Genomic DNA, 24905 nt, shown 5'->3' on the forward strand with positions numbered 1-24905 from the left:
TGGAAACAGGCCCTTGGGCCATCCTAGTCCGCACCGACCAGCGATCCCCGCACATTAACACTGCCCTAGACACACAAGGGACTATTTACATTTCTACTGAGCCAATTACCCTACAAGCCTGTACGTCTTTGGTGTGTGGGAGGAAACCGAAGATCTCGGAGAGAACGTACAGACAGCGCCCGTAGTCGGGATCGAACCCGGGTCTCTGGCACTGAACGTGCTGTCGGGCAGCAACTCTACCTCTGCGCCACCGTGCCATGACAAACCAGTAAACAGATAACGGAGGGGCAGGCATCCAAAAGTCAAAAGATTTATGTGCATGGTTAGCTTTCAGTGAAGGCAGCTCAAGAGAGGAATTCTCCGTTTCCCTCCAGCCAGTCACATTAAAAATGTCACGGGATCTTTGATTAAACGATCACATGAGTAGCAATACCAAAGCCACTGGGCCATAGTGCTCTCATCGCGGTGCCACAGATTGTTAGACCAGGGTGGTCTGAGGTTTTGATTCACGGTGTTTGCTCAGCGAGCTGATTTCAGCTCATGGCGCCATAGTGGGATACAATGAATAGCGTTCAGCACTCTTGGACAAATCGTCTAGATTGCCATCTTTAATCACTACCTGGTGATAGTGTGGAAATGATTCCGTTTCAACGTCACTCCTCTGGTTAAGAAGATTATGGGCTCAAGACCCAGTCCAGAGACTGGGGATGCATATAATGGCCTAGAAATTGTGGCCCACTGCAGCCTGCTTTCAGGGTGGGTGAACAAGGGTCTCAATCCGAAACGTCATCCATTTCAGAGCCGATTGGACAGTTTATCCTTTTGCCATTCACCATTGTAAAGGCAGATTGTGGGGCCTCACTATGAACAATATATCTTTTTTTTTTTTTTTAATATTTTAGAGATACAGCACGGAAACAGGCCATTCGGCCCACCGAGTCCGCACATTAATACTACCCTAAACACTCTAGGACAAATTTTCTTTATATATATACCAAGCCAATTAACCTACAAACGTGTACGCCTTTGGAGTGTGGGAGGACCTGTACGCCTTTGGAGTGTGGAAGGCAACCGAAGATCTCGGCGAAAACCCACGCAGGTCACGGGGAGAACGTACAAACTACCTACAGACAAGCACCCGTAGTCAGGATCGAACCCGGGTCTCTGACGCTGCAAGCGCTGTAAGGCAGCAACTCTGCGCCACTGTGCCACCGTGTAGGAAGGAACTGCAGATGCTGGTTTCAACCGAAGATAGACACAAAAAATGCTGGAGTGACTCAGCGGGACAGGCAGCATCACTGGAGAGAAGGAATGGGCGAAGAAGGGTCTCAACCCGAAACGTCACCCATTCCTTCTCTCCAGAGATGTTGCCTGTCCCGCTGAGTTACTCCAGCATTTTGTGAATATATCTGTCGTGCCTGTCGACACAGTTTAACGGGTGCAGTCTGGTAGAAAATGCAGCAGACGTGGCAAATCTGTAATAAAACGGAGAATGCTGGAAATAGCTGGCAGGCGGGTGTGGAGGGACAAACTGAGCTGGGCTTTCAGGTTGATGAGGTTGATACTGAGTATTCCCAGTACAGTAAGTCCTCCATATAATGGACCTCTTTATAAGGGATTGTGATTAGAGTGGACGGGCTTACTGACCTTCACCGCCGGGCCTGGCTGCTGGCAATACCCCCGGCCCACTCTGCTACCGGTTACTTCCAGGCTGAGCTGCCGACAATATCCCAGGCCTGCACCGTCACTCCTGGTCGTTTTCAGGCCTGGTTGCTAGCAATACTCCCTGCCCACACTGCCAACCCTCGTACAGGTGCCAGAGGTTAACATAGAAACATAGAAACATAGAAATTAGGTGCAGGAGTAGGCCATTCGGCCCTTCGAGCCTGCACCGCCATTCAATATGATCATGGCTGATCATCCAACTCAGTATCCCGTACCTGCTTTCTCTCCATACCCTCTGATCCCCTTAGCCACAAGGGCCACATCTAACTCCCTCTTAAATATAGCCAATGAACTGGCCTCGACTACCCTCTGTGGCAGGGAGTTCCAGAGATTCACCACTCTCTGTGTGAAAAAAGTTCTTCTCATCTCGGTTTTAAAGGATTTCCCCCTTATCCTTAAGCTGTGACCCCTTGTCCTGGACTTCCCCAACATCGGGAGCAATCTTCCTGCATCTAGCCTGTCCAACCCCTTAAGAATTTTGTAAGTTTCTATAAGATCCCCTCTCAATCTCCTAAATTATCGGGAGAAGGCGGGAGAATGGGGTTAGGAGGGAGAGATAGATCTGCCATGATTGAATGGCGGAGCAGACATGATGCAGGGCTGCCAACTCTCACGCATTGAGCGTGAGAAGCACGCATTTGGCTAAATTTCTCACGCTCTGTCGTCAGAAATTCTGTGATCAACGAAAATGTCAAAACGCATATCAACTGGTGTCGGCGGTAAGCGAAGGTACGAAGGTCAGACAGCTGGCCGGGGGGGCCATGGGTGAGGCACTGCAGCTGCTGCACTACGTCGGGACGGGTGAGGCGGGGCCGGATGCGGCACTCCGACCCGACAGTCCCCTCGACCCGAGTAGTAGCAGTCAAATACGGGACAAGGGAAGTCCCATGGGACAATCCTAATATACAGGATGTCCCGGCTAATACGGGACAGTTGGCAACCCTATCTGGATTCCAGGGCCAATTCCACACCAAAAGTCTGAAAAAGAATCTCAACCCGAAACCTCACCAATCCACGTTCTCCAGAGATCCTGCCTGAATAGCTGAGTTACTCCAGTACTTCATGACCTTCTGTGTATTAGCCAGCAATTACAGTTCTTCCTTTCTGTTACTTATACAATGATACTCCACAACTCGGCAATCCCTTACTCGGTTAGAGTGGACAATCGGCATCAACAGACACCATTTCCCGCACAGTGCTCCGTTATAACCAGGGTTTACTGTACTTGTTTAAGAAGGAACTGCAGATGCAGGAAAATCGAAGGTAGACAAAAGTGCTGGAGAAACTCAGCGGGTGAGGCAGCATCTAGGGAGCGAAGGAAATAGGCAACGTTTCGGGCCGAAACGTTGCCTATTTCCTTCGCTCCCTAGATGCTGCCTCACCCACTGAGTTTCTCCAGCACTTTTGTCTACCTTTACTGAACTTGGTGTTTTTATTTCACTGGATGTGGTATCTTGAGAGAGGTGGAGGACACAAAAAGGAATGCAGGTCTGAAGAAGGGTCTCGACCCGAAACGTCACCCATTCCTTCTATCCAGAGCTGCCGCCTGTCCCACTGAGTCAATCCAGCATTTTGTGTCTATTGCAGGTCTCTTAGTTCCTTCATGCCTCAGGCATTTCATTGGAACATTAAGAAGAAAAGATGCAGTGACTGAAAAGCTGGCCTGCTTCTCATCAGTTCAAGTGCCATAATTCAGACGAGTTCATGGCCCCTAGTTTGATATCCAGAGGTTGTTTTGTTTCAGATCTCAGGGTTTAAATCTATTTCAATGTCAACAATTGGCACGGTGGCCCAGCGGCAGAGTTGCTGCCTCACGGCGCTTACAGCGCCAGATACCCGGGTTCAATCCTGACGACGGGCGCTCGTCCGTACACAGCTTGTACGTTCTCCCCGTGACCTGCATGGGCTTACTCTCAGAACTTCGGTTTCCTCCCACACTCCATAGACGTACAGGTTTGTAGGTTAATTGGCTTTCTATAAATGTAAATTTTCCCTAGTGTGCGTAGGATAGTGTTAATGTGCGGGGATCGCTGGTCGGTGTGGGCTCAGTGGGCCGAAGGGCCTAGTTCCACCCTGTATCAATAAACTAAACTAAACTAAATTGTCTCGTAGTCAAATTTCGAGTTAAAATTAAAGTATTCCTCATACCGCATGAAAACAGACCGTTTTGGGGCCATCAAGTATGTGCTGACAATTTACCCTATTTACACTAATCCTACACTAATCCCATTTTATTCTCCTCCCCAAATTCTCATAAATTCCCTTCAGATTCTGGCACTTACCGACACACAAGGGACAAGTTCCAGCTGCCAATAACCTATAAATTTGCACCTTTCATTTAATTTAGTTTAGAGATACAGCACGGAAACAGGCCCTTCGGCCCACCGAGTCCGCGCGCACCGACCAGCGATCCCCGCACATTAACATTATCCCACACACTAGGGACAAGTTTACATTTACACCAAGCCAATTAACCTACAAACCTGTTTAAGAAGGAACTGCAGATGCTGGAAAATCGAAGGTACACAAAAATGCTGGAGAAACTCAGCGGGTGCAGCAGCATCTATGGAGCGAAGGAAATAGGCAACGTTTCGGGCCGAAACCTGAAGAAGGGTTTCAGCCCGAAACGTTGCCTATTTTTTTCGCTCCTTCACTCCATAGATGCTGCTGCACCCGCTGAGTTTCTCCAGCATTTTTGTGAACCTACAAACCTGTGCGTCTTTGGACTGTGGGAGGAAACCAAAGATCTCGGAGAAAACCCAGGCGGTTACGGGTACAGAACGTACACTGTGCGTACAGACAGTACCCCGGTCGGGATCGAACCCGGGTCTCCGGCGCTGCAAGTAACTGCAAGTAGCTGCGCCACCGTGCCGTAACAGTGAATGGGTGACAAATACTGCCCATTTCCTCGCAGAAAAAGAAACGCATGCGGTCTCAGAAGGAACAGGCAACACCCGAGGTCAGGATTGTAGCGGGGAGCTGTGGAGCTGTGAGGCAGCAACTCTACCAGCTGCAACGCCCTGCTGCCCTCAACTCCACCACTGCACCGCCCACTGACAAACGTTTGTGACCCTGGCATTATCCCCTTTTGACTTCTGTGTTATTCAAATTGATGATGAAACTACTGACTTCTCAGCCAGGGAATAGACAACATGAAAGCATGCACCGTCAGCGAGCATCCAAGCCAGCGAGCTAATTCATATGAAGCAATAAAAGAGGTCTTTACATCATCGTTTTCAATGAACTGTTGCAAGCAGTTCTGTACAGGCCTCTTCAGGGGCCACCACCATGGTAACCAAAACAGAGCTTTTATCCAAATGATGCTATTAGGCCAACTATTAAAATATTGCTGCACTAAATTCAGTTCTTAGAGCCTTGTCCTATAAATGTCCTGGAATTAAAGTCATTAAGCCATCTCTGACAGCAGGAGTTTTACGCGGGAGGTATAATTGCATACTTGCAGGAACTCATTGCCATAGTAGTAGAGCAACAAGACAGGCAACATTTTTTACCATTGACCATGTTGGATTATGCATCTGTTTATGAGAAACTGCAGGACACAAAAAGCATGGAGCTTAAAGTTAATTCAGCACTGGGGAGGTTGCGCCTCTTGACGGACAAGATCTCTACTGAAAGCAATTGCTTCAATCTCTCCACGGGAGGCAGGCTGTGATGTGCTCACCCTGAGGTCCAGAGGACCAGGTTTCAGCACCACTGTGAAGCACATTTGAAGAGCCTGGTGCTTAAGAAAATCATATGGAAAGATTTGGTTTCATCTTACTCATTCTCACTTCTGGCAGGATTACAGCATGACGCAACTCTGAACTCTTGGTCTTATAGAGGGGTATAAAAATCATGAGAGGAATAGATCGTGTAGATGCACAGAGTCTCTTGCCCAGACTAGGTGAATCGAGGACCAGAGGATTTAGAGTTAAGGGTTTAAGGTGAAGGGGAAACATAGAAACATAGAAACATAGAAATTAGGTGCAGGAGTAGGCCATTCGGCCCTTCGAGCCTGCACCGCCATTCAATATGATCATGGCTGATCATCCAACTCAGTATCCTGTACCTGCCTTCTCTCCATACCCTCTGATCCCCTTAGCCACAAGGGCCACATCTAACTCCCTCTTAAATATAGCCAATGAACTGGTCTCGACTACCCTCTGTGGCAGGGAGTTCCAGAGATTCACCACTCTCTGTGTGAAAAAAGTTCTTCTCATCTCGGTTTTAAAGGATTTCCCCCTTATCCTTAAGCTGTGACCCCTTGTCCTGGACTTCCCCAACATCGGGAGCAATCTTCCTGCATCTAGCCTGTCCAACCCCTTAAGAATTTTGTAAGTTTCTATAAGAAAAGGGTAACTTTTTCACACAAAGGGTGGTGGGTGTATGGAACAAGCCGCTAGAGGAGGTAGTTGAGGCTGGGACAGATACAGTTAGACAGATACATGGATAGGACAGGTTTGGACAACAACAACAACAACAACAACAACAACAACAACAACAACAACAACAACAACAACAATCAACAACACCAACAATCAGATTTATTCGCTAGAGGAGGTAGTTGAGGCTGGGACAGATACAGTTAGACAGATACATGGATAGGACAGGTTTGGACAACAACAACAACAACAACAACAACAACAACAACAACAACAACAACAACAACAACAACAACAACAACAACAACAACAACAACAACAACAACAACAACAACAACAACAATCAACAACACCAACAATCAGATTTATTCGTCACATTGCACATAAAGTGCAAGTGAAATGAATTTGCCAGCAGCGGTACAATGATAAGGAACACTCAAAAACACACAATAAATTTAACACAAACATCCACCACAGCATTCATCACTGTGGTGGAAGGCACAAAATTTGGCCAGTCCTCCTCCATTTCCCCCCCGTGGTCGGGACCTCAACCCTCCCCAGCCACCGCTGCGGGCGTCCAGATGTACAGACAGGTAAAAGTCCAGGTAAGTCCAGAGTCGGCTCTTCCCCACCGGAGACCGCGGCTTCAGGTTGGTGTAGGCCGCAGGCCGGCGGTCGAAGATTTAAAGTCCCCGCCGCGCCGCAGCCAGAAGCACCGCAGACCGCAGGGCCGGCAGTCGAAGCTCCCCTCCAGGGGTCCCCGGCGAGAGACCCCGCTCCTGATGGTAAGTCGCCGCCGCGCCCGCTGTAGAAGTGGACCGCGGTATGGACCAAGCGCAGGCAGGTGGGCTAGTGTAACTGGGACATGTTGGCTGGTGTGGGCAAGTTGGGCCTGTTTCCACACTGTCTCACTCGATTACTCTATGACTTGCGGCTATTCTGAATAGTTCTGAGAATGGAGCAGCTGGGCTTGTACACTCTGGAGTTTAGAAGGATGAGAGGATATTTTATTGAAACATATAAGATTGTTAAGGGTTTGGACACGCTAGGGGCAGGAAACATGTTCCCGATGTTGGGGGAGTCCAGAACCAGGGGCCACAGTTTAAGAATAAGGGATAAGCCATTTAGAACGGAGACAAGGAAACACTTTTTCTCACAGAGAGTTGTGAGTCTGTGGAATTCTCTGCCTCAGAGGGCGCTGGAGGCCAGTTCTCTGGATACTTTCAAGAGAGAGCTTGATAGGGCTCTGAAAGATAGCGGAGTCAGGGGATATGGGGAGAAGGCAGGAACGGGGTACTGATTGGGGATGATCAGCCAAGATCACATTGAATGGCGGTGCTGGCTTGAAGGGCCGAATGGCCTACTCCTGCACCTATTTTCTATTGACTATTGTCTATTGTCAGTCTAGCTGAGTGTCCTGGTATGTGATAGAAATTGGTGACCAAAATATGAGTTCCCAGCAAGTCATTACTGCCTACCGGTTGTCTGGTGATTAGTTTGTGTGCATTCGACATACATGTTCCCCTTGAAAATAAGGCAGGTGAAAAAGTTTGATGGTATACTTTCAGTGCCTTTTTAAATGTAAACCATGTTCCATCGAGCTAATTCCAAGGGGAATATGAGAAGAGAGGCTACTCCAAGGTGAATGCAAAAGTAAGAAGGAACTGTGCCAAGAAGCAAAGGTTTCCATGCATGAGTGGCCGTAAACTTTCCTCTGGTAATTCTGATCAATCACAGATGTTGTGTGAATGAGAAAAAGATGTGGTTCCTCGGCTCTAGTAAAAGGACCATTAAAAGTATTTTCATCTCATTCTTCCTTTGTCGTTGCCTCACCGCTGAGCAAGCCGAGGATGGGCACAATTTAAAGACGAAGGACTTCTCGCCAAGGCCAGCAGCATAATCAAGGACGAGTCGCACCCTGGCCACTCCCTCTTCTCCCCTCTCCCATCAGGCAAACGGTACAGAAGTGTGAAAACGCACACCTCCAGATTCAGGCAACTGAATCATCCTACCACATCCAGAGAGCAGTTCTGAAATACCTCTTTGGTGAACCTCAGACTATCTTTGCTGGGTTTACCTTGCACCATACGTTTCCTTATCTTATAACTATACACTGTAAATGGCTCGATAATCGTCATGTATTGTCTTTCTGCCGTCTGGGTAGCACGCAACAAAAGCTTTCCACTGTACCTCGGTACACGTGACAATAAACTAAACTGATACTGATTGAACAGTAAGGCATGATCTTCACCTATACATTTTGCTACATTTCAATACTACCTTTGTCAGTGTAAGTGTAAGCTCGTTACATGGAGACAATTATAATTCAACAGGGAAAAACAGTGCATTTACAGCAAAATGTTTAACACTTTAAGGACAGTACATATCATGTACAACTTTGGATAGACACAAAAAGCTGGAGTAACTCGGTGGGTGAGACAGCGTCTCTGGAGATAAGGAATAGGTGATGTTTTTCGGGTCTAAGGAAGGGTCTTGACCCGAAACGTCACCTATCCCTTTTCTCCAGGGATGTTGTCTAACCTGCTGAGTTACTCCAACTATTTTGTGTCTATCTTCGGGTTTAAACCAGCATCCGCAGCTCCTCCCTGCTCAGGTAAAACTTTGATTCTTTCAGCCGATTGACACAACTCTCATACTTCGGGAAGGCGGGGGGAACAGTGCAGTAAAAGTCAAAGCCACCAACCTGTTTTTAAAATTTCGTAGCGAATGGAGAAGCCAGCTCCATGCGTTTCATAGTCGGACACAAACTTTACGAAAAGCAGAGGTCCCGTGGAGATCTGTGGTGCAGGCGCTATTTTCCCGCAGAATTTCCCCAGCAACGCTGCCTTCTTGTCCCCACCATCACGTACCTCCACATAATCGTACCTGAGGAAAGACACGAGAAACTCAATACAGGATATCTGCCGTCAACATATTCAATGTGGTCTGCATTTATCGACTTACTACAAGTATAAGGTGCAACAGTACTCTGAAAAGAAATGGTTTCAGGATCTGGTAAGGGGGGGATGAAAAATACGAAGTTGGTATATCCCTTTCTGCTCTGTCTTCTTAATAGAGCTTTTGTTTCATTTTCTCTTTTTTATTTTCTACGCCCTATTTCTTATCTTTTTTCTCTAACTCTGCGCGTAATGGGTCTTTTTTCTTGATCACTTTTTCAATCGCGGCTCTTTCTCACTTTCTTTACTTTTTTCTCTTTTTAGAGCTTAAAAAATGAAGTGGTACAAGAAATGTAATAAGTTATATTTGGCTTGTATTAATGTAATGTACTTCTAATAAATAAAATTATTAAAAAAAACATATTCAACTACCTTTATCATCTTCAATTTTATGCCACATTAGCTATCTGACGGAGCTAATCCCATGGGAATGTGGGAAAAGAAACTGCTCCAAGGTGAATGCAAAAGGAGTGTAGGAAGGAGGTAGACAAAAATGCTGGAGAAACTCAGCGAGTGAGGCAGCATCTATGGAGCAAAGGGAATAGGCAACGTTTTGGGTTGAGACCCTTCTTCAGACTGTGGGAAGGAACTGCAGCTGCTGGTTTAAACCAAAGATAGACACAAAATGCCGGAGGAACTCAGCTGGGCAGGCAGCATTGCTGGAGAGGAGGAATGGGTGAAGTTTCGGGTCGAGACCCCAGAAGAAGGGTCTTGAACCGAAACATCACCCATTCCTTCCCCTTCTTCTTGATCTTGATCTCTTGAAGAAGGGTCTTGACCTGAAACGTCACCCATTCCTCCTCTCCAGAGATGCTGCCTGTCCCGCTGAGTTCCTCCAGCATTTTGTGTCTAAGAAGGATCTGTGCCAGGAAGCAAAGGTTTCTCTGCATGAGTGAGCGTAAACTATCCTCTGAATTCCTGAGTTCTCTCCTGAATTCCTGAGATGAAAGAAACAGTATAAAATAAAATCCTATCCAGTATCTTCCGCATCCATATGGACATACATTCCTGCAGGGAAATTGCAGTTGGTACTGATCCGTGGGCCAGGTTTGTTGCAACATTGTCCTCCATCTGTGCTGAGTTAGGCAGTATCTGTGGGATTGGGTATCATAGCAATTGGGCAGGGACTTTGAACTATTGTCCAGAGGTGTCCACAGGTGTAGAGGAGAAGTAGGTATTAAGGCAACAAATGTATGGATGATCTTGATTGTAATGGGGGTACTTGAGAAAGATATCCTTTATACCAGGTGCATAAAAAAGCTGGAGAAACTCAACGGGTGCAGCAGCATCTATGGAGCGAAGGAAAAAGGCAACGTTTCGGGCCGAAACCCTTCTTCAGACCTTTCTTAAATCCTTTATACCAGGGGTGGGGAACCTGTGGGCCTTAAGCCTCTAAGCCATTAAGTGCGGCCTTTTGAATGAATCCAAATTTTGTAGAACAAATCCTTTTATTATTATTAATATGTTTTTGTTCATCTTTTATTATTTTTATTTTTATCTTAAAATTAACGTATTGAAAATACCAAAGAGTAAAAGAAGATTCAACGAAATGATCCTCCCCAACTCACGGCCAGAATTAAAACATTAGTAAGTCACGAGGGCTATTTTAACAAAATAATGTACATTTCGAATGTCTAATTGAAGTTTCTTGGAAGCGGCCTTATTAGATCACAGCTAACTCAATCGGGCATTCCAACATGAAAAGGTTCCCCACCCCTGCTTTATACCAATATATGGTGTTCTGGTAAGACCAACACCATATATTACATGGGTGATGTCTCGACCCGAAACATCACCCATTCCTTCTCCGCAGAGATGTTGCCTGTCCTACTGAGTTACTCCAGCATTTTGTGTCTATTATAGGTTCACTAGATTGGTTCCAGGTATGAATAGGAAAGTTGAATGAAGAAACATTCAACCCAATGGGTCTATCCTCTCTGAAGTTTAAACGCATAAGGGGGCCATTGAAACGCGCAGTGTGAAGGAAGGAACTGGTTTCAACCGAAGAGAGTCACAAAAAGCTGGAGTAACTCAGCGGGGACAGGCAGCATCGCTGGAGAGAAGGAATGGGGGATGTTTTGGGTTGCGAGACCCTTCTTCAGACTGGTTAGGTTACAGTAGGTGAGGAGAGTTGCAAGGTTGAGACAGTTGATGTCACGCCAGCAGTTAGAAATAAAAAGATCTACAGAGGGAAGATTGCCGTCCGGGCGAATCCAAGAGGAAGGGGACCCAGTCTGAAAAAGATCTCGAACCGAAACGCCTCCCACTCCTTCTTTCCAGAGATGCTGCCCGTCCCGCTGAGTCACTTCAGGACTTTGTGTCTATCTTCGGTGTAACCCAGCGGGCGGAAAACCCGGGGAGGCCGGGGGAGGACATGTGCCCCCCCCATGTTTTGAGAGGTGGGGGACATCCCCCCCAAGTTTTTGTGATCCCGATTTTAAAATCTCCGTTTTTAGCGCTGGATGGAGCCTCCGAAGCCGCGCACGTGCGTGTGTGTGCGTGCGTGCGTGCGTGCGTGCGTGCGTGTGTGTGTGTGTGTGTGTGTGTGCGCGCGCGCGCGCGTGAGGCCGCCAAAAATATTTGTGTCCCCCGTCCCCTCCATGTTTTGATAGCGAGTTCCGCTCTTGGTTCCTTCCTACAGGCTTTGAGTTGAGTTTATTGTCATGTGCACATGATTCTTGAAGAGTTTGGGAGGGTATATAAGGATATTTCCCCTGGTGGAGACTATACTATCCATGTATAGTCTCAGAACCACGAGTCAGTCACTTAAAACTGATATGACGAGAAATTCATTTTTTCCAAGAGTTATTAATTGTCGTAAACCTCTATCGCAGAGTGCTGGGAATGCTCAGTTATTAAGTTTACTCCAGGACGAGATGGAATTTTTTTGGTGTAACGCCAAGAGTCAAAGGGACCAGTCAGAAAATGGTGAGGCTAAAAGATCAGATCGGGCACAAGTTCACAAATTATATGATTAGGATTAGGCCATTCAGCCCATCGAATCTACTCCGCCATTCAATCATGGCTGATCTCTGCATCCTAATCCCATTTTCCTGACTTCTCCCCATAACTCTTGACACCTGTTCTAATCACGAATCTCTGCATTAACAATATCCGCTGACTTGCCTCTACAGCGCTCTGTGGCAACAAGTTCCACAGAATTCCGTATTTCCCGGCAATGAAGACGCTATTTTTTTCCCTAAAATAAGGCCCAAAAATGTATCTGCGTCATGGAGGCCGAAGGCTAGATTGTTAGCCAAGAAAGATAGACTTGGGCCAAATCGCTTTTAAAACATGTGGGGGGGGGGGGGGGGGTGGGGGGGACACAATGAGGCCTAACACAGGGGTCAGCATCCTACGGCCCCGATCCGGCCCGTAACCCGAACTCAAACTAACCCAAGCGAGCTGACCTGTGAACTGCAGCCATTCGCGGGACACGCAGCCGACCTGGGTGTCACAGCCAGACCTGGGGCAAGCCAGCCGACCTGGGCGCTACAGCCAGTCCCGTGGCACGCAGGCTTTGGAGGTGTGTGGTGGTTGTCGGTCAAGTGAGAATAACAGAGAAAACTGATGCCTTGTCAACAGATGCGCACAAAAGCAGTTGGTATTAGGTTTGAAATTCTCGTTATCCCTATTTTTGACCTGGCTCGGAGACGGGACAGTGAGGAGACCAAGTACAAGTTCAAGTGAGTTTATTGTCATGTGTCCCTGTATAGGACAATGAAATTCTTGCTTTGCGTAAGCACACAGAAAATAGTCGGCATTTACTACAAAACAGATAAATGTGTCCATATACCATGATATAAATATATACACACATGAATAAATAAACTGGTAGTGCAAATAACAGAAAGTGGTTGCTAATAATCAGAGTTTTGTCCGAGCCAGGTTTAATAGCCTGATGGCTGTGGGGAAGTAGCTATTCCTGAACCTGGTTGTTGCAGTCTTCAGGCTCCTGTACCTTCTACCTGAAGGTAGCAGGGAGATGAGTGTGTGGCCAGGATGGTGTGGGTCTTTGATGATACTGCCAGCCTTTTTGAGGCTGTGACTGCGATAAATCCCCTCGATGGAAGGAAGGTCAGAGCCGATGATGGACTTGTTAGCTCAAGAGCAAAGATCATAGAGCGGAGCGGGTCAGCGGGAGATGGATAACAGGACTGCGGGCGGTGCAGCTTACTCCTGTGTCAGCGCTCGTAACCTCAATTGGTCTCTTGAACTAGTATTGTCATTCAATAAGACCACAACTGATTCAACTTGTACTCCTGTTTCCCCCCCCATCTCTCCACTTGCCGTCACCCTCCACCCCCCACCCATTCAGTCATTCAGAATGGAAGAGATCTTGAAGCCTTGGGCAAATTGAATTGTTACTTTCCTTAATTTAATTTTTAATTTTTTAATTTTTCTGAGCGTGTGAAATTCTATGTCCCGTCAGCCTTTTTTCAAAATTTAGCAACTCAAAATGGGGGTGCGTCTTTGATGCAGGTGCGTCTTCATTGCTGGGAAATACGGTAACTAATCTCTGACTAAAGAGGTTCCTCCTCACCTCCTTTCTAAAAGAGCGCCCTTTAATTCTGAAGCCATGACCTCTGGTCCTGAACTCTCCCACCAGTGGAAACATCTATCTATGCCTTACATTATTCTGTAAGTTTCAATGAGGTCCCCCCTCAACCTTCTAAACTCCGGCGAGTACAGGCCCAGTGCAGTAAAAATGGTCACAATCTTATTGAATGGTGGACTGGGCTCAAGAGGCTGAATGGCCTCCTGCTATTCAAATTCCTGCTTGCTTTTATTAAGCAGACACTTGCCAGGAGTTGTCTATTTTAATACAGATGAAAGCCCTGCATTTATGGTTGGGTCATACACCAAACATCAAAGGCCAGAGCAAATAGCCCCAGGCGACAACATTTTCCATGGACCTTCTTTAGAATTGATTGAGAAGACCTTCTTCAGCCATGCATAGCATCACCATCACTGCTCCTGCCGATGATCATCTACTGCTGAAAACCACAACCATGCCCAAGTCATCCTCAGACGTGGCGTCTTCTGGACGTCCCTCTCTGCTGCCCACCTTCTGGTTCACACCATCCTATTTCATCACTCTCCATGTTCGCTGGTTCCCTGTCACCCAATGTTCAGTTTGGTTTAGAGATACTGTGCGGAAACAGGCCATTCGGCCCAAGTAGACCACGCCGACCAACGATCCCCCCCGCACACTAACACTATCCGACACACACTCGGGTGAATTTACTATTTTACCAAAGCCAATTAGCCTGCAAACCTGTAGTGTTGGAGGAAACCAGAGCACCCGGAGAGAACCTGCGCTGGTCATGGGGAGAACGTACAAACTCCGTAGAGACAGCACCGGTAGTGAGGATCGAACCCGGGTCTCTGGCGCTGTAAGGCTGCAACTCTACCGATACACCACTGTGCCACCTGTTAATTATAAATTGTGAGCCATTTTCCTATAGATGTGGTAATTTACCGATGTCGTTTGTTTGTGTAACTACTAACTTTTGATGCATTAGCTCAAGAACGTTTGTGAGCATCTCAATATCTGTTTCTTGATGCCAGTAAAGAAATGAAATAATTAAAATTAGACGGCACGGTGGCGCATCGGTAGAGTTGCTGCCCAACAGCGCTAATAGCGCCAGACCCGGGTTTGATCCTGGCTACGGGTGCTTGTTTGTACAGAATTTGTACGTTCTTCCTGTGACCTGCGTGTGTTTTCACCGAGAACTTTGGTTTCCTCCCACACTCCAAAGACGTACATGTTTGTAGGTTACTTGGCTTGGTATTAATGTAAAACATTGTCCCTAGTGTACGATGGTGTTAATGTGGAGTGATCGCTGGTCGGTGCGGATTCGTTGGCCTGAAGAGCCTATATCTCCAAAATGAAACTAAAACAATATTTTACAAGGACCATGCTCTCTGAAGGTCACCTTAAAAATGTATAGGAAAGAATTGCAGATGCTGGTTTAAATCGAAGGTAGACGCAAAATGCTGGAGTAAAACTCAGCTGGACAGGCAACATCTCTGGAGAGAAGGAATGGGTGACTTTTCAGATCGAGACCCTTCTTCAAACCTAAACATGTATTCATTTACGCATGCTTGCATCTTTGTACACTCGTCGATACAATGAAAGGAGAGGTTTATTTGTGTGTTTGTTGCACATATACGCTTACTTGTAAAACTGAACCCTAGGAATTCTGCCGTGCCTGCTGAGAGTGTGTCGGTGATATTTGAGAACACTTGCAATGTTCATTGAAAGAGAATTCTGAGAGGGCTGTCCAAATTCCTGAGATGCACTGCTGGTGGTGGGGAGCAGCTTGCCAGAAACAGAAACTTAACTATTCCAAAGTATACATCAAGGAAGAGGTGACTTTTGCCGTTTAATAGAAATAGGGTGTAAATATGAGGCTGACGCTTTTCCAGTCACATACTAACAGCTCTCGGCAATTACTCTTGCGTATTGGCAGAAGGAATTGCAATATGTAGAGACCAGAGTGAAATGCCTGATATAGCAGCAGAAAATAATAGCTAACTAGCACACTACTACTATCTGATCTGATCGACTTTGTGCCTCAGAGCATCGTCAACTATTGAAAAAGTCACAGCATATTGCTGCGATCTGTATTGTGTCTGCAAGTAAAGAGGCCCCAGTAAAACGGGGGAACATTCTCAAATCTCTGTAGGTACCTGCTTGGTAACCATAAGGTCGTAAGGTCATAAGGGATAGGAATAGAATTAGGCCATTCGGCACCTTCAAGTCTACTCTGCCATTCAATCATGGCTGATCTATCTCTCCCTTCGAACCCCATTCTCCTGCCTTCACCCCATAACCTCTGACGCCTGTACTAGAAACATAGAAACAGAAATTAGGTGCAGGAGTAGGCCATTCGGCCTTTCGAGCTAGCACTGCCATTCAATATGATCATGGCTGACCATCTAAAATCAGTACCCCGTTCCTGCTTTCTCCCCATATCCCTTGATTCTGTTAGCCCCAAGAGCAATATCCAACTCTTTCTTGAAAACATCCAGTGAATTGGCCTCCACTGTCTTCTGAGGCAGAGAGAATTCACAGCTCTCTGGGTGAAAACGTTTTTCCTCATCTCAGTCCTAAATGGCCGACCCATTAAACTGTGACCCCCCTTTCTGGATTCCCCAAACATCGGGAACAATTCTCCTGCATCTAGCTACCCTGTCCAATCACCTCAAGAATTTTTTATGTTTCCATAAGTTTTCATCTCATCCTTCTAAATTCCAGTGAATACAAGTCCAGTCGATCCATTCTTTCATCATATGTCAGTCCCGCCATCCCGGGAAACTAACCTGATGAACCTACGCTGCACTCGCTAACCTATGCTGTACTAATCAAGAATCCTGAAGCATTACAGCAGAACTGCCATGGACAAAATTAAACTTGAGCTTCAGGGAATCAGGGCCGTGGAGTTGAGCATTACCAAAAGCTGGATAACTGGTTGCAAAGGAAGGACCAGAAGCTTCAAAAGCAGCAGATCATCTCTCTGCTTACAAACCAGCGGTAAGAATATTGATTTCTCAAACTTCAGGCAACTCTTGCATCCCCTCTCTCTCCCCCCCCCCCCCCACCCCTCCCCACCTTAGTCATCGTACTAGTTTCACTGCCATCCTGCTGAATTTCGCTGTCTGTATAACTCGTTATCACCCAGCACACAGCCAACAATGGACCATTGTGGGCTTCGCCGTTCCTAGATCATCGGTGCAATTTTGCATATCTCACATTCATTTGTTCTATGTACTGTCTATATCTCTTGTTTCCCCTTTCTGTGACTCTCAGTCTGAAGAAGGGTCTCGACCCGAAACATCACACTCAAAAGGGTTTCAGCCCGAAACGTCGCCTATTTCCTTCGCTCCATAGATGCTGCTGCATCCGCTGAGTTTCCCCAGCAATTTTGTGTACCTTCCACACTCAAAAGACATACAGGTTTGTAGATTAATTAGCTTAGTATGAATGTAAAATTGTCCCTAGTGTGTGTTGGATGGTGTTGAGGTGCGGGGATCGCTGGTCGGCACGGATTCGGCGGGCCGAAGGGCCTGTTTCCACGCTGTGTCTCTAAACTAAACTAAACTAGACTAAAAAGGAAATAAATAAAATGCGTATGTCTCTTGTCTTTACATCAAATATTTGTCTTTTTCCTGAAAAGCCGACGATACCAACATCTTACTCTCCATCCAAATTTGCTTGCTCATCAATTAAGTCATTTCCGGCATAAGCTAGACACAAAAAGCTTGAGTAACTCAGCGGGACAGGCAGCATCTCTGGAGAGTAGGAATGGGTGACGTTTCGGGTCGAGACCCTTTTCTCCAGAGATGCTGTCTGACCCGCTGGGTTACCCCAGCTTTGTGTGCCGATCCTCTGTCTTTGCCTTTGGTTGGGAGTTGTGCAAGAGGAATATTAAAATAGAGAATTCCACTGCAGAGCTGCAGTCTTTGGTGGCGTTTCCTGTTTGGAGGAGAGCAATTATGTCACATGTTACGGTCTATCAGGGATAGTTGTGGTGGGAACGGAGCGCACTATATAAAACGACAGATTCTTGAAAATTTGCCACCACTTCCTCAGCTCGTACCTCACAAACTGCACTTGTACAATTTCCCGTGACCTCCCAAGTACAGTACATGAATATATGGTAGAGCTAATTTGCACATGGACAAAACAATTCGGAATAAGACATATTTCAGTCTGCAGACTATGCTCAGGACCGATTTGTAAGACAGTTGTTTCATTCCAATGCCATGAATATATTGGCAATTCCCATCTCATGCCGCAGGCTGCAAAGAGGAAACTCCGTAGCACCATCTGGAGCTGGAGATAAGAAAAAGGGGATGTGCAGGAAGGGACTGGAGATGCGGGTTTAAACCGAATTAGCAGACACAGAATGCTGGAGTAACTCAGCGGGACAGGCAGCACCGCTGGAGAGAAGGAATGGGTGATGTTTTGGGTCGAGACAAGGCCTTCCCTTCTCCCCAGAGATGCCTCCTGTCCCGCCCAGTTACCCCAGCATTTTGTGTCTTATCTTGGATCAGAACTCGGCAGAGGCATGAGATGTGAGCTGCAGGGGACAGGAGTTGGTGGTGGCAAAGGAAGACAGTCTCATGCCGTGGGATTGGGAGGAGGAGGTGGGAACTGTGGCAGGAGTCAGAGACGTTAAGCCGAAGCACAGTTTCAGTAGCAAACGGCCTTAGCCAGGAGCACGCCAAACATCGAGGCTACCAGAGTAACAGAATTAGTGGAAGAATGTTTGTGCAAAGATGGTAAGAGATTTTAAGGCGATCATGCAATGCAAACCTTTCACTGCTAAATCCTTGAGTTGTCATAGTCATAGAGTATTAGTGTGATATTGTATGGAAACAGGCCCTTCGGCCCAACTTGCCCACACCAGCCAATATGTCCTAGCTATACTAGCCCCACCTGCCCATGTTTAGCCCATATCCCTCCAAACCTGTCCTATCCATGTACCTGTCTAACTGTTTCTTAAATGATTGGATAGTCCCTGCCTCAACTACCTCCTCTGGCAGCTTGTTCCATACAACCCACCACCTTTTGTGTGAAAAAGTTGCCCCTCAGATTCTTATTAAATCTCTTCCCCTTCACCTTAAATCTACGTCCTCTGGTCCTCGATTCACCAACTCTGGGCAAGAGACTCTGTGTATCTACCCGATCTATTCCTCTCATGATTTTATGCACCTCAATAAGATCACCCCTCATCCTCCTGCGCTCCAAAGAATAAAGTCCCAGCCTACTCAACCTCTCCCTATAGCTCACACCCTCTAGTCCTGGCAACATCCTTGTAAATCTTCTCTGTACCCTTTCCAGCTTGACAACATCTTTCCAATAACACGGTGCCCAGAACTGAACACAATCTGTCGTCACGGAAACCCCTCTCCTTCGCAACTTTGATGTGTTTTAAATTCATTCAAATCTCTTTTAATGGGGGCAAACGGAGCAAACGCCCATTTCATTACCAAGAAGTTGCACCAGTCCCTCACCACTTTAACTGGATTTACCACGTAGGTGAAACCTCACTGTCTCAGAATGGGAAGCTGTTTTAGTCTGTGGCCTGACACAAAACGCTGTAGTAAAGGGCCTGTCCCACTTGGGCATCATTTGCGCGTAATTTACACAACATCATGTACGCGTCACGACGCATTACGCGCGCACGGTGCGTGGTGACATAGGCAGTGACGCGCGGTCGCGCGTGGCGCCCCAGGATTTTGGGATGACCAAAATCTTTGCGTGCCATCTGCATGCCGAGCAAATGACACAAAAGTGGGGCAGACCCTTAACTCAGCGGGACAGGCAGCATCTCTGGAGAGAAGGAATGGGCGGCGTTTCGGGTCGAGACCCTTCATTTGTCTGTGGCTATCTGAGTTTCGGCTCTGTGTCGACCAGGGGGGCCTTGCTATCATTCTTTTCCTCAAAGGTTGGAGAGGATGAGGGGGAGGGGGGGGGGGGGGCGGTGGGGGGAGCATTAAAAGGAACCTGGTAAATGGCTACAGAGGCACTAATCACACCCGTCTGGGGGGCTGCTTGCTGCCTGAGAGCTTTCCCAGCAGGAGGTATGAAGGACAAGCACGCAGAAGGATTGGGGATGATGCACCGAACAAAAGCAGACCTCCGCAGTGCATTTTTGACACAATTTAATGCAAACCATTTTATCAAAGCCACAACACTCCCAATGATGAAGATAATTCTCGACAAGATTTACAGAGCAGTTAAGAACAGCATGATCATAAGTTTTATGCCTCAATTCAGAAGACAGATGTTTATCTAAAGCAACATGCTAAAATAAGAGGCATGTATAAGAAGTAAGCACATATTAGTTTGTAGCCTGAAAAGGCAGGTTCTTGAGCAGAAATGTATTGTTTTGTCAATGACTGCATGGGTCAATTCACAGGGTGCACTGAACAAGTGTTGATTAATGACAGTTCGTTTTTGGCGCACTTGCAGGAACGTGCAAGGTTATTAGAGTCATAGAGTGATACAGCGTGGAAACAGGCCCTTCGGCCCAACTTGCCCACACCGGCTAACATGTCCCAGCTGCACTAATCCTGCCTGTCTGTGCTTGGTCCATATCCCTCCAAACCTGTCCTATCCATGTACCTGTCTAACTGTTTCTTAAACGTTGGGATAGTCCCAGCCTCAACTACCTCCTCTGGCAGCTTGTTCCATACACGCACCACCCTTTGTGTGACAAAGTTACCCCTCGGATTCCTATTAAATCTTTTCCCCTTCACCTTAAACCTATGTCCTCTGGTCCTCGATTCCTCTATTCTGGGCAAGAGACTCTGTGCATCTACCCAATCTATTCCTCAAAGTTACCCATATAATGCTTATACTCTGTGGTGCCACGGGAATAAATTGCATCGGTAATATCCAAGAACTCATCCAAGCACAGTTGCTCATTATATTTTTCAACCTCTGTCCTCTTTCATCGATTTCATTCCAAATGAATATTGGCTGGAAAATGAACAAGCAATAAAAAAAAAAATTCCACCTGTCTGCAGTGTACAACCAGCCGAGTACTACTCCACACAAGTCCATAAAAATAAATGTGCTTCTTCATTAGTGATACATTCATCAGACACTTCAAGCAAACACTGGAACAGTGTTATGGATGTCTGTGGGGCACTGGACCTGAATGAGGTAAGTGACAAAGAACTCCTGCATTTTGAGTAAGTGGAGGCTTAACAAGGATATGGATCCATCATCAATTTTGCCTTTGAGGCGGCCAAAATAAAACAGAAGGCACTTCTGGTAATGGGAACTAATGAATGAACCACTTGTTGCTGTAAATAATAGGAGATCTCCTGGATACAATCGCTGATGTTGTTACCACTTGAGCAAAGACACAAGGCAAATACTGCAATTTCTACTGAGCACAATTAAGCTCAGATAACATTGGCGATATCTGATGCTGTTTGTCTTCGCTGATCTTAAAACTCCAGGACGTACCCATCAAAAGGATTCACTAGTTTGCACCAATACAAATTGCCGCCAGTGTCAGTTCCAGTTTAGTTTCGGTCAAAAGGATTCACTAGTTTGCATCAATACAAATTGCCGCCAGTGTCAGTTCCAGTTTAGTTTTCGGTTCCGTTTAGTTTATTGTCACGTGTACCGAGGTACGGTGAAAGGCCTTTGTTGAGTGCGAGCCAGTCAGCCGAAAGTCAATGCATGATTACAATCGAGCCATTTACAGTGTATAGATGGGGTGGGAGATTGCAACCTTCACGTGGTCCACACTGTTTCGACTAATGCAATCAACCCGACGTGCACAAACAAATAGATCAAATGGAACGAGTTGACTTACAACTTTAGGCTGTGCACGCCATACGCAAGAAGAAGTGTACAGATACATGACAAGGGAATAACGATTAGTGCAAGGTAAAGCCAGCAAAGTCTGATCAAGGATAGCCGGAGGGTCACCATCTGCATACGGCCACACCGTCTGCATACCGTCTCCATCTATCCACACCATAGTCTCTCTTCCACGCCACATCTTATCTATGTTTTTGTCAATTCTATATATTTTAAAAAATTCTAATCCTTTGCAACTTGAAATGTATCATTAAGGCAGCGTGCAAAACCTCAAACGATCACATTAGCGACAGCTTTGCAGCAACTTCCTATCGTATTTGGCTGAATCCTTCTGCTCATCCCTCACTTCTCAGGCACACAAGCACTAGTGGTCACATCTGCACCACAGATACCGAAGGATCTGTCCCAGGCAAGTTCTGGCAGAAACCGCTCTGAACATCAGTCAGCAAGCTATTAGTCACACAACGGTGCTTTGGAAGCAGATAATATTTGCCTGCTGGTGCTGGGTTGCAAGCACACTCACCTTTGCATCCCAACAGAGGACGGTGCTGGTGTACTTAACGGATGCAATGGAGGAAAGGTGGTGAATCTGTTGAATTCATTGCCACAGAAAGCTGCGGAGGTCGTCAATGGATATTCTTAAGGCAGAGATAAATAGACTCTTGATTAGTACGGGTGCCAGGGGTTATGGGGAGAAGGCAGGAGAATGGGGTTAGGAGGGAGAGATAGATCAGCCATGATTGAATGGCGGAGTAGACTTGATGGTCCTAATTCTGCTCCTATCACATGACCTTATGACCTTATGAGATATTAATCTAGTTCACTTCCTGCTCTCCCAAGATGGTCTAAAAGATCCCATGTATTATTTTTTCTGGGATCTTAGACAGATGTCCATCCCTAGATCACGATTACTGAAGCAAGAATGAAACAGTAGATACTGGGAATACTCAGCAAGTCAAGCTGCACTGATGGAAAGACCAACAACTTAATGCTGAGTCAGTTGACACTTCATTAGAAGAGATGGTGATATCACAATCTAATCAATAGTGCTCCACCTAAACAACAAAGACACAAACACAGAACCAGATCATTAATTTCTGTGAAGAGAGACTCCTCACAGTCTGACCACCAGACCAGGCAATAAACACCGTGAAGCAGCGGTCTCTGGTAAGAAGCGGCTGACTCGGCAGCTCCATGCCGCAGAGTGTTCCGATCTGTCCCGACGCCAGAGTTTCGATCATCCCGATGAGAGGGCCTGAACAGCGGACCATCGGCAAATGCCCCGTTCAAAGGCCCCGACCACGGGTGAACAAAGGAGGAAGATGACTGAACTTTATTGCCTTCCATCACAGTGAGGAATGTTGATTCCACTGTTTATGTTAAACTTTATTTTATATATTGTGTGTATTTTTGCTTTATACTTATGGCTGTATGGTAACTCAGGTTTCATTGTTCAGGTGTCCTTGAGACTCTTGAAAGGCGCCCATAAATAAAATGTATTATTATTATTATTATTATTGTACCTTTATTGGTACATGTGACATTTAAATTGAATCTTGAGTTTAAATTGAATCTTAAACTGATCTTGAATCTTGACCTCCACACCTCCAGATTCAGGGACAGTTTTTTCCCAGCTGTTATCAGGCAACTGAATCATCCTACCACAACCACAGAGCAGTGCTGAAATACTATCTGCCTCGTTGATGACCCTTGGACTATCCTTGATCAGACTTTGTTGGCTGGACCTTGCACTAAACGTTATTCCCATATCATGTATCTATACACTGTGAATGGCTCGATTGTAATCATGTATTGTCTTTCTGCAGAGTGGTTAGCACGCAACAAAAGCTTTTCACTGTACCTCAGTACACATGACAATAAACTAAACTAAACTAAACAAACTAAACGAGACTAAACTAAACTAAACTGAACCTGGCTCCAAAACCTGGTCATGGATGCATAAGTTATGGCTTTAAACTAGACTTTGTGTGGCACAGTGGCACAGCGGTGAACTTGCTGCCTTACAGGCTTACAGTGTCAGAGACCTGGGTTCCATCCCGACCATGGGTGCTGTCTGTACGGAGTTTATACGTTCTCCCCGTGACCGCGTGGGTTTTCTCCAGGATCTTCGGTTTTCTCCCACACTCCAAAGACGTACAGGTTTGTAGGTTAGTTGGCTTGATATAATTGTAAATTGTCCCTAGTCTGTGCAAGATAATGTTAGTGTGTGGTGGATCACTGGTCGGTGCGGACTCGGTGGGCCGCGCTGTATCTCTAAACTAAAAACATACAATGTGGAAACACGCCCTTCAGTCTGCACCGACCAGCCATCACCGCGTACACTAGCAGTATCCTACACATTAGGAACAATTTTTACAATTTTATAAGGGGCCATTTAACCTACAAACCTGTACATCTTTGGAGTGTGGGAGGAAACCGAAGATCTGGGAGAAAACCCACATGAACTTTTGTCCCTTATTTGGGAGTGAGAAAGCTGGCGACCCTACTCACGGTTGTTATGGTCTCTTTATAAATGCAAAGTATTGCCAACCACCTCTCATTCAATGCCAGTAAAATGAAGGAACTGATTATTTACTTCAGGATGCAGGGTGGTGTCTAGGCCCCACCTTCATCAATGTTGTTGAAGTGAATATTGTTGGGCGTTTTAATGTCTTAGTGTAAACATCACCACCAATACCACCTATTCAAACCATAACAATGCTACAGCCAAGAAACCACACACCAATGCGTCTGTTTCCTCAGAATCAAGGAGCATCATCAATCCCACCATGGTTTTTCTCTCTTCTCCATTCACCCATTGGGTAGTAGAGTCAAAAGCTTGCAAGCATGTACAGGTGTCACCAGATTCAGGAACAGCTTCTTCCCCGCTGTAATCGGACTCTTGAACGGACTTCTCTAATGCTAAGGAGGTTTTCCCAATCTTTACCTCATTATGGCCCCTGCACTTTTATTAATGGCACTTTCACAGTATCTATTGTACTCATGTATGGTACGTTGCACTCTCGAAAGGAATGATCAGCCTGGACAACACACATAAACAAAGTTTATCACTGCATCTTGGCAAACATCATGATAGTAAACCAATATCAATAATATATATTATTGATTTAGACCTATATTATTGATCAATATATATTATTGATTTAGTGCAATCTCCCACTGGGGTGGGAGACTGCAACCTTCACGTGGTCCGCCCTGTTTCGACGAATGCAAACAACCCGGCGTGCACAATCAAATAAGATCAAATAGAACAAGTTGTCGTACAACTTTAGGCTGTGCACGCCATACGCTGGAAGAAGAAGAAGACCCAAGTGAAGGTCATGTAAAAAATGTTTATGGATGATAGAAAACTTGGTTGTGTTATGAGAATAGGGTTTTCTGTTGGAAGGCACAGTTAATCTGGTTAATTGAACAGGGAAATGACTAATGTAACTTAATCTTGAGAAGTATCAGGTGATGCATTTT

The 24905-nt window shown here is 46.1% G+C and overlaps 1 protein-coding gene across 2 annotated transcripts in view; it reads right to left on the reverse strand.

Moving 5' to 3' along the window:
* Positions 1–24905, reverse strand: part of nrp1 (neuropilin 1) — a 265706-nt gene that overhangs the window by 192453 nt on the left and 48348 nt on the right. For both annotated transcript variants that reach the window (XM_033042001.1, XM_033041992.1), the window contains exon 4: positions 8812–8993. In XM_033042001.1, the coding sequence (XP_032897892.1) occupies positions 8812–8993 (182 nt within the window). The remainder of the gene's footprint in view (positions 1–8811; positions 8994–24905) is intronic.

Source organism: Amblyraja radiata, chromosome 2 (genome assembly GCF_010909765.2).
Source record: "Amblyraja radiata isolate CabotCenter1 chromosome 2, sAmbRad1.1.pri, whole genome shotgun sequence".
Classification (NCBI taxonomy): domain Eukaryota; kingdom Metazoa; phylum Chordata; class Chondrichthyes; order Rajiformes; family Rajidae; genus Amblyraja; species Amblyraja radiata.